The sequence below is a fragment of the Drosophila kikkawai genome, unplaced genomic scaffold (genome assembly GCF_030179895.1).
Source record: "Drosophila kikkawai strain 14028-0561.14 unplaced genomic scaffold, DkikHiC1v2 scaffold_131, whole genome shotgun sequence".
Lineage (NCBI taxonomy): Eukaryota > Metazoa > Arthropoda > Insecta > Diptera > Drosophilidae > Drosophila > Drosophila kikkawai.
The window spans coordinates 373,066-383,743 of NW_027222462.1; the positions used below are offsets into that span (position 1 = coordinate 373,066).

The 10,678-nt window shown below is 44.0% G+C and overlaps 2 protein-coding genes across 2 annotated transcripts; both read left to right on the plus strand.

Annotated features, from left to right (window-relative positions):
* Positions 1 to 1,916: 1,916 nt before the first annotated feature.
* Positions 1,917 to 2,660, plus strand: LOC121503118 (uncharacterized). Its single transcript, XM_041777247.1, has one exon. It carries the CDS (start codon positions 1,917 to 1,919, stop codon positions 2,658 to 2,660), a length of 744 nt encoding a protein of 247 aa, XP_041633181.1.
* Positions 2,661 to 6,705: 4,045 nt separating this feature from the next.
* On the plus strand, positions 6,706 to 9,327 carry LOC138929324 (uncharacterized). The gene is made up of 3 exons (XM_070288769.1): positions 6,706 to 7,928; positions 8,106 to 8,898; positions 9,199 to 9,327. Exons 1-3 carry the CDS (start codon positions 6,706 to 6,708, stop codon positions 9,325 to 9,327), a joined length of 2,145 nt encoding a protein of 714 aa, XP_070144870.1.
* Positions 9,328 to 10,678: the final 1,351 nt, after the last annotated feature.

The window sequence follows — 10,678 nt, forward strand, 5'->3', positions numbered from 1 at the left end:
ACGGCTGGGCCGATTTGGCTCAATTTTTTTTTTCAGTTTTTTGTAATTGCCAGAAGAAGGTTATAGCATAAGAAAATTTTGGAAAGTCCTTCCGGAAAGGTCGCTAGCGGCTCAACAGATGGACACACTGTTGTATGTAAAATTCTGAAATACCCTACAAAGATCATAGCTGCGTTGAAATTGTGTATCAATGAACTCGGTAAAAAAATATTTAAACAAAAAAATCGAGCTAACGAAGCATTACAAAAGTGAGCTTAAACAATTGGAAGTAATGCCTGCTGTTAGACGATCAAATCTTGGGCGGCGTTCTCGCAATGCAATAAATAATCAGAATTTCCGTAATAGTCGGACGCAAGAGGAACGTACAGAAATAAATGCATCGATACGTGCCCAAATGGCACAGCTTCGCGCTGCACAAAGACCACCTCAAGCCCGACAAAATAATAGAGGAAGACGAGCCGCAAATGAAAACTTGAATCGCGCTGCACTCGCATACAATCCTGAAGCATCCTACAAGGATCTTACGTGCGTTGTTATTGGTTCATTGTCTGTTGTATGTCAGCATTGCAATGCACTGAAGTTTCGGTTGGAAACCTCCGGCTTATGCTGTGCAGGTGGCAAAATTTAATTGCCCGTTTTGGCTCATCCACCAGAGCCTTTGTACTCGCTACTATATTGAAACTCAGCCCAATCAAACAGTTTCCTGAAGCTTGCACAAAAATATAACGGATGCTTTCAAATGACGTCTTTTGGAGCCGAGGTTGTTCAACAATCAGGCTACAATCCAAGTTATAAGGTATAACATTTTTTCAAAATTGCATCCCAACATTCAGATTCAAGGGCAAATTCACCACCGAGCGGGCGCTTTGTTACCACCACAAAACAAAGATCATAAATTCCTTCAGATCTATTTCATTGGTGATTCGGAAGTTGAACTAAATCACCGCTGTGCAATTTTTACTGCAACTAAACGTGAAATTATTCAACAATTGCAAAACCTTCTCCATGAGCATAATGAATTGGTCAGATTGTTTAAAACCGCATTGGATATAATGCATTATGACGAACATAAAATCATTATCAGCGCTGACAAAAGACCCACTGGTAGCCATGCAAGACAATTTAATGCTCCCACTATCAATGAAGTCGCAGTGGTGATAGTTGGCGAGAATGTTGAATCACGCGATATTTTTCTTAAGCGTCGGGATAATGGCCAATTGCAGCGAGTTTATGAGACTCATCGGTCTTATGATGCTCTTCAATACCCTTTGATGTTCTGTCGTGGAGAAGATGGGTATCACTTCAACATAAAGATGGTCAATCCAACGACAGGTTTGTTTAAAAGTCATCACGTCTTTTAATTCTACAACTGAGTTTGAATTCAAATTTTAGGAGAAAAAACGAATAAGAAGGTTAGCTGTATGAATTTTTATGCGTATCGATTGATGATTCGACTTGATGTTGACAATCATCTGTTAAGATACCGCCGTTTGTTTCAACAGTACTGTGTCGACATGTACGTCAAAGTAGAAACGGAACGTCTCAATTTCATTCGTTTTAATCAGTCGAAGTTGCGCTCAGACGAGTACATCCACTTGCGTGACGCCATCGCTACTGAAGGACCCGCGGCCAACATCGGTTTTTTGACCATTCTCCCAGCTACTTATGTTGGAAGCCCGCGCCATATGCATGAGTATGCTCAAGATGCGATGACGTATGTCCGGAATTACGGACGCCCGGATTTATTCATCACCTTCACATGCAATCCGAAATGGCCCGAAATTACCAATTTGTTGCTTTCAGGACAAACATCCAGCGATCGACCTGACATCACTGCACGAGTATTCAAGCAAAAGATCACAGTACTTATGGATTACATTGTTAAGCAGAAGGTTTTTGGCGCAGTTCGTTGTTAGATGTACTCGGTTGAGTGGCAAAAGCGTGGCTTACCACATGCGCACATTCTGCTCTGGATGTTCGACAAGATCCGACCAGATCATATTGATTCGATTATTTCAGCCGAAATACCAGATAAGCAAACTGATCCCGAGCTGCATTCCATTGTGACAACGAGCATGATCCATGGCCCTTGCGGAGTCCACAACCCAGAGTCAGTATGCATGAAAAACGGAAACTGCACAAAACGATTTCCCCGTCCGTTGACGGCTGAAACAATCAGTGGAAACGATGGATATCCATTGTATAGGCGTCGTTCTCCAGATGATAACGGCAAATGGATCGAATTAATGGTGAAACGTAACGAAACAAACGTAACAGTAATCGTGGATAACCGCTGGATCGTTCCATATTGCCCGCTTTTGTCGAAAACGTTCTCAACGCATTGCAATGTTGAGTACTGCAACTCTATCAAATCCATCAAATACGTTTGCAAATATGTGAACAAAGGGAGCGACATGGCGGTGTTTGGCATTGCTGATCCGAATGCAAACGACGAGGTGACGAAATTTCAACTTGGACGCTACGTTAGTTGTAACGAGGCCATTTGGCGGCTATTTTCATTACCGATTCATGAACGTTACCCGACTGTCGTGCACTTATCTGTTCACTTGGAGAACGGCCAGCGTGTCTACTTTACGGACACGAACGCAGCGCAAAGAGCAGAACGGCCACCAGCGACAACGATTGATGATTGGACTTGATGTTGACAATCATCTGTTAAGATACCGCCGTTTGTTTCAACAGTACTGTGTCGACATGTACGTCAAAGTGGAAACGGAACGTTTCAATTTAATTTGTTTTAATCAGTCGAAGTTGGGGCGAGATAAAGTTCGCCGGGTCCGCTAGTTTATATTTATATTAGTTTTTACACGTCTAATACATTTGCATACTCAATTGTAAATTTGTAAACAAAACGTTCATTACTCAGCTAATAATGCATGTATCCACGGCAGAATTTGTACTTATATTAGTTTTTACACGGCTTATACATTTGCATACTCAATTGTAAATTGTAAACAAAAAGTTCATAACTCAGCTAATAATGCCTGAATCCACTTCAGAATTTATATTTATATTAGTTTTTACACGTCTAATACATTTGCATACTCAATTGTAAATTTGTAAACAAAAAGTTCACAACTCCGCTTATAATGCATGTATCCACGGCAGAATTTGTACTTATATTAGTTTTTAGAAGGCTAATACATTTGCATACTCAATTGTAAATTTGTAAACAAAAAGTTCACAACTCAGCTAATAATGCCTGAATCCACTTCAGAATTTATATTTATATTAGTTTTTACACGGCTAATACATTTGCATACTCAATTGTAAATTTGTAAACAAAAAGTTCACAGCTAAGATAATAATGCATATATCCACTTAAGAATTTATATTTATATTAGTTTTTACACGTCTAATACATTTGCATACTCAATTGTAAATTTGTAAACAAAAAGTTCACAACTCAGATAATAATGCATATATCCACTTTAGAATTTATATATAAATTAGTTCTTACAATGCTAATACATTTGCATACTCAATTGTAAATTTGTAAACAAAAAGTTCACAACTCCGCTTATAATGCATGTATCCGCGGCAGAATTTGTACTTTTATTAGTTTTTACACGGCTAATACATTTGCATACTCAATTGTAAATTTGTAAACAAAAAGTTCACAACTCTGCTAATAATGCCTGAATCCACTTCAGAATTTATATTTATATTAGTTTTTACACGTCTAATACATTTGCATACTCAGCTAATAATGCAGCTAATACATTTGCATACATTATTCTAAATTTGTAAACAAAAAGTTCACAACTCAGATAATAATGCATATATCCACTTCAGAATTTGTATTTATATTAGTTTTTACACGGCTAATACATTTGCATACTCAATTGTAAATTTGTAAACAAAAAGTTCACAACTCAGCTAATAATGCCTGAATCCACTTCAGAATTTATATTTATATTAGTTTTTACACGTCTAATACATTTGCATACTCAGCTAATAATGCAGCTAATACATTTGCATACTCAATTGTAAATTTGTAAACAAAAAGTTCACAACTCAGCTAATAATGCATGTATCCACGGCAGAATTTGTACTTATATTAGTTTTTACACGGCATATACATTTGCATACTCAATTGTAAATTGTAAACAAAAAGTTCATAACTCAGCTAATAATGTCTGTATCCACTTTAGAATGTGTATTTATAATAGTTTTTACACGTCTAATACATTTGCATACTCAATTGTAAATTTGAAAACAAAAAGTTCACAACTCAGCTAATAATGCCTGAATCCACTTCAGAATTTGTATTTATATTAGTTTTTACACGGCTAATACATTTGCATACTCAATTGTAAATTTGTAAACAAAAAGTTCACATCTCAGCTAATAATGCATGTATCCACGGCAGATTTTATATTTAAATTAGTTCTTACAATGCTAATACATTTGCATACTCAATTGTAAATTTGTAAACAAAAAGTTCACAACTCAGCTAATAATGCCTGAATCCACTTCAGAATTCATATTTATATTAGTTTTTACACGTCTAATACATTTGCATACTCAGCTAATAATGCATGTATCTACGGCAGATTTTATATTTAAATTTGTTTACGCCAGGAGGCCCCTGCTTCCCCTCTGCCCACCGAGCGTCCAAAAGCTCAAGCGCTTCCAGCTTAGCAACGCTCGCCCGCTCTCCGCTCCTCGGTATTCCCGATCGCACGCTCCCGTGTTCCCGATCGTCGCTCGCTTCTAGGGACGGCTGCGCCGCTCCAATTCCCGGTTCTCCCGCTCTCGCGCCGTTAAGCTGGGCTTCTCGGTCGACTGCGGGCCTTAGGCTAAGCTCAAGTTTCAGTTCCAATACGAATGTCAATAAATGCATGCAAAGGGCGCTCCATGCCAACGTCATTTTTTGACCCCCGAATTTCTGGACCTTTTTTTCCACGGTTTTCTACTTCGTGGGATAAACTTTTATTGATCCTTTTGCGGAGGATTTACCAGCCACCCCACTCCTAAACATGGTCCTTCGAGCCGGATAAGGATATCGTCCTGGAATCCTTTTCTCCCAGCAGCTTTGGTGGTGCCGCCGCAGAAAAGATAAGTAAAAAGTGTCCTCCCGTCTCTCTGTGCCGGTCGTTAATAGTTGTTCGAAATTTAAATTTCGGTCAACCTACGTACGATTTTTTGTGTCAACTCCCGATCCGAGTTTTCCGACGCAACGGCAGTTTGAAGGAAAAATCCATTTCTCCCTAATTCCATCGCCCAGTTTTTTCAATCCGTCTCCGTTTTGTGTGATCGCCATATTGCCTGCCGTTTTTTTTGTTCTTTCGCTTCTCCGCTCCACTCGCCAACGGTCAAGGCATATGTACATCAACATACATACCTACATACGTGTGATAACTTATGCACATACATTTTCCGTGCAAGTCCGTCTCCGCCGAAATACAGTGAAATTGTGTGGTGAAATATATAACTCAAATTAAATAAATAAAACAAAAGGGCTCAATTAATATACGCCGGTGTCAACATATATATTTTTGTTGTGTGCCATTTGTTTTTTTTCTCCACGCAAGGTTCAGAGGCCTTCACAGATTTATCTGCCAAACTCCAAAATACAGTCCACTCTTCGTGTTCCCACTGTACCATAAGGCGAAACATCCAACACATACCCCCACACAAACCCGTTCTGATTGCCCATATGTAAATATTTTCTGCCTCAAATATATATTTTTGTACGTCGCTGCAGTTCCCGATATCGGTGTTCCACTGTGCAAATAACCATACATATATTTTTGCAGGCGTATCCAACTCCATACATATGTCATTATATTTTTCTGCCCGCCCATACAGGAATTAAATTACAATAAAACCAACAAACGAAAATAACCGAAATAAGAAACTCAAGTGCAAGTGTTTATTTCTCCAAGATCCGCACAACCGCCGCAGCAGACGTGTTGTTGTTGTGTTTTTTTGTGTTCCGCCTTGTTCTCGCTCCTGAACTCTTCGCTTATACGGTATTTTGCCGACGGCAAAACCAAACTGCGATTTACGGTTAGTTTCGGATTCCCGCGCTGACCGCCGCATCAGCCGCGCTGGTGTTGTTGTTGTTTCGGTTTTCTGTGCCTTTTTCTCTCGTAAGCGCCTCGCTTGCGCACTGCTTTGCCGACGGCATAATACAGTGAGGTTTCCACGTCATCGCCAAGGGTTATTTTTTTTAATTCAGCCTTTTCGGCGCCGTGGTAATTACGTGTCGATAATTAAATACTTCTTATCCATTATTTCCGACACTAAAAATTAATTATTTTTTTTTCTCTTTATTACGGAATATAAGTAATAAAGAAAGTTTCCAATTCATACATACAAGCTCCACGTCCGAACCACGGAATATACATATATAAATATACAATTGGCTCCTAATATCCAGAGCCCGGGTCCGACATTCAGCACTAATTCAGCCAGCAGCAGCAATCGCTGCAATCGCTCCCCATCCATCATTTGTGTTTCGTGGCCGAACTTCTCCGCTGAGGATTTGCTCCTGTTTTCTCTTCGCTTGCCGCTGACATTTTTTTTGTCGCTGGTGCTGTGTCCACTGGCGTTACGCGAACCAGAGTTGAGTCGTCTTTCCTTCGCAATTCGTGTGTATTTCTTGGACGACAAGTAACGTTGTTAGCGACCCAGATTCTGCCGAGCGCATTAATTTGACCGTCTGTGAGTCCGAGAATGCCCACAGGTGACGACAAGAAGCTCCGTGTGCTCCCGTCAATCCGTTTGGAGAGATCCCGATCCGCATCTCCGCGCCCGTCTCCGCGCTCAACTCCTCTAAGGTCGAAGGCAGCCATTGCCATCCCAAGGGCAAAAAGCGACAATTCAGTGAACCTTTGCCCCGGTCCAGCGCCAAAGGTTACGCGATCCGTGTCCAACATGGCTCAAAAGGCGATAGATATCGCCCTCAAAAAATTCATTGCCGCAACAGACCGTGTTACCCAATTCGAGGCTAACCTGCACACTCCGGCTGCCCCTGACACGGACAGATTGCCCCCTGGCATGTGCCAAATCCATCGGGACCAAATTAGGGCCCTGTGGGAAAAGGTGGAGAAAAGCTATGAAAGCTGCTCCGACCTCCTTGCCGAAGCCGACGATCCTCCGACCATTGCATCAGAGCTAGAATCGAAGTATAGTTACTGCTATTCTGTGTTTTCGAAGTGTGTGTTTCAGCTGCAGGGCGTAATTGACAGGGCCGCCTTCCAACCCACACAGGCTTCCGCCAGTAGTCAACCACCCCCTTCTACGGGTTGTCGTCTGCCACCAGTGGACACAGAAGTCTTCACTGGGGACTATATTCGGTGGCCAACGTTCCGAGACCTTTTTACGGCGATCTATATCCAGAATTCGCGTCTCACACCGGTGGAAAAGCTGTTCCACCTGTTGTCAAAGACAAGTGGCGATGCACATGCCATTGTGTCGAAGGCCCCTCTTACAAACGAAGGGTTCATCTCCGCATGGCAGAGCCTCACCGAACGGTTCGAAAATCGGCGGTTGCTCGTCAACAGCCAGTTGAAGATCCTATTCAACCTTCCAGCAGTCCCCCAAGAGTCAGGAGCCGCTCTGAAAGAGCTGCAAGGCACTATCCTGAGTTGCCTAACAGCCTTATCTATGTCCTCCATCCAAGTCGAAGCCTGGGATTGTCTCCTGGTATACATGGTTTCCACAAAACTTCCCAAAACCACACTGTCCATGTGGGAGCAATCCGTCCACAACAAGGCCGAAATTCCGACCTGGAACGAGCTGAACTCGTTTTTGACCGAGCGTCACCGTACTCTAGAGGCGATCGATGATATCAGGCCTAGCAGTTCTGGGCAGTTTCCCCCCCGATCGACCCCTGGAAGCGCCCCTGCGCGCCGGCTCAACTCGTATGAGGCCCGAGAGACTCCAGCCCCAAGAGGGTGCGATCTTTGCTCCAGGGAAAACCACCCTATCCGTATATGTCCGCGTTTCCTAGACATGAATGTCAATGAGCGGACAGACTTCATCCGAAGAAAGCAACTCTGCTTGAATTGTTTTTCGCGAGGGCACCAGCAACGGGACTGTACTAGTGCCCATTCCTGCTTTACGTGCCACAGCCGGCATCATACTCTGTTGCACCGCGACAACCCTGCGGCTACCGTTTCAAGACCCTCCGCTCCATCTAGTCCACGACCCGCACCCATTGTGAGAAGCGCTGCAGCCTCCGACGACCACTCTAATGTGCAAGTCTGCTTTGCGTCAGGATCAAAGGCTGTCCTGCTCGGTACGGCGATTATTGACATCTGCCATCTTGGCCGCACCTTCCAAGCGCGAGCCCTGATCGATTCAGGTTCTGAAGCGACCTTTATTACTGAGAGGCTTCTCAATATCGTAAAACTTCCATCCCAGCCAACGCAGACCCAAGTTTCCGGTCTCAACGATACAGTTGCCGCTCAAGCCACAAAGCTCTGCAAATTTTCAATTCGCGCTCCCTCCAGACCCGGGCTGCAGTTACAAACGACAGCTTATGTTCTTCCTCAACTCGCTGGAAAACTTCCCTCATATCCAGTTCTGAGAGATTTCCTAAAGCAGCTTCCTGATCTCCCCTTAGCGGATCCAGCGTTCTTCGAGAGTTCTGATATCGACGTCCTAATTGGAGCTGACATACTTCCGTCTGTGCTTCTGGGCGGCTCCAAAAATAACATCTTCGGCTCTCTCCTGGCCCAAGAGACGATCTTCGGATGGGTTCTCACAGGCCCAGTGTCTACAACCGCTACAGGCGGCGTGTCTGTCTTCTCGACACGAATTTCCGTTTCGTCAAAAAGTTCACCGGAAAAATTCCTTGCCGCTCGCAGTGCTGCTGGCCTGGAGAGCAGACGTACCCGAGGAACGCAGTCCTACCGTTGCCGAGTCTGCAGCGGATTCCACCCGCTCCGGAAATGCCAACAGTTCCTGAAACTCTGCGCTGAGAAGAGGCTCCGTGCGGTTCTCGACCACCGCTATTGTTCTAACTGTTTGGCCCACGAACATTCCGAGGGAATCTGCCGCAGCGGTGACCGATGCAAGACGTGCAATCAGCACCACCACACTCTCCTGCATCCGCATGACCGTCCAGAGCATCCACTCCGCTCGCAGCGTCGGTCACCCCCATACTTCTAGTTCGCACATTATTGACCATTACTCATCTCCATGTCATCCCTTTTCATCCAGGTCACTTACGAGGGCTTCACTTCCACACACCGCGATCGCTCTGGAAGCCAGACGTACTCGAGGTTCTTAGTCCTACCATTGCCGAGTCTGCCAACGTTCGTCCGCTACGGACAGTTCGACGTCTTCTAGCGCACAGTGATGCGTCCTGGTCACGGCATTCGACGCCTCCACCTTGTTCCGCAAGCTCCTTGCGACAAGCTCCCGCCTCTCCATGGCAATCAGCCGCCTCTCGTTGGCACTCATCCGTCCTTCATCGCTACTCGTCGCTCCAGGATCAACGATCTACGCAGCGCTCTGACGCCCCTCCATACCATCGTCCTGTACGGGTTTATTGCAACCCGAGTGATTTGAAAGGGGGGAGAATGTTTACGCCAGGAGGCCCCTGCTTCCCCTCTGCCCACCGAGCGTCCAAAAGCTCAAGCGCTTCCAGCTTAGCAACGCTCGCCCGCTCTCCGCTCCTCGGTATTCCCGATCGCACGCTCCCGTGTTCCCGATCGTCGCTCGCTTCTAGGGACGGCTGCGCCGCTCCAATTCCCGGTTCTCCCGCTCTCCCGCTCTCGCGCCGTTAAGCTGGGCTTCTCGGTCGACAGCGGGCCTTAGGCTAAGCTCAAGTTTCAGTTCCAATACGAATGTCAATAAATGCATGCAAAGGGCGCTCCATGCCAACGTCATTTTTCGACCCCCGAATTTCTGGACTCTTTTTTCTACGTTTTTCTACTTCGTGGGATAAACTTTTATTGATCCTTTTGCGGAGGATTTACCAGCCACCCCACTCCTAAACAAAATTAGTTCTTACAATGCTAATACATTTGCATACTCAATTGTAAATTTGTAAACAAAAAGTTCACAACTCAGCTAATAATTCATGTATCCACGGCAGAATTGGTACTTATATTAGTTTTTACACGTCTTATAAATTTGCATACTCAATTGTAAATTGTAAACAAAAAGTTCATAACTCAGCTAATAATGTCTGTATCCACTTTAGAATGTGTATTTATAATAGTTTTTACACGGCTAATACATGCAGTGTCCTCTTTTTAAATGAAATTAGGATATAGTTTATTTCCATCAACTTTTAACTTGTAACTTAATTTATTATACATTTGTGCTTATCCGAAACGTGTGCGATCAAAGCGAGATTCTGGCGGCGACTGCTGAACGAAGAGTTGCCAGAGCTTAACACTGCATTCGAGTGTTCGTTCTAGTATTTTAAAGAAGGGAGCCAGAAACTAGTAGGTGAGACCGCTCCTTGTGACTCTGGCCACTCCATCAACACTACCGGATCCCACATTCGGCCTTCCTGACGTTTGATTCGACCCGAATGGTTTCATGTACTCTGCAACTGTCTTGGTTCTATATGGCCCTTCTCCTTCTCCGACTCTTTCAACTTCATAACGCCCATGATTGTTAATCTTAACTACCTTATAGGGACCTAAGTACTTTCCTTTCAACTTTAAGCCTGTTCCATACTGGGTGC

Bases quoted from the DNA above. Each gene is read 5' to 3' on its own strand.
- LOC138929324 (XM_070288769.1), top strand. From the start codon at position 6,706: ATGCCCACAGGTGACGACAAGAAGCTCCGTGTGCTCCCGTCAATCCGT. The intron at 7,929-8,105 runs GTGCGATCTTTG...TACGTGCCACAG, and splicing joins GAGACTCCAGCCCCAAGAGG to CCGGCATCATACTCTGTTGC. The intron at 8,899-9,198 runs GTCTGCAGCGGA...CTTTTCATCCAG, and splicing joins CGCAGTCCTACCGTTGCCGA to GTCACTTACGAGGGCTTCAC.
- LOC121503118 (XM_041777247.1), top strand. From the start codon at position 1,917: ATGTACTCGGTTGAGTGGCAAAAGCGTGGCTTACCACATGCGCACATT.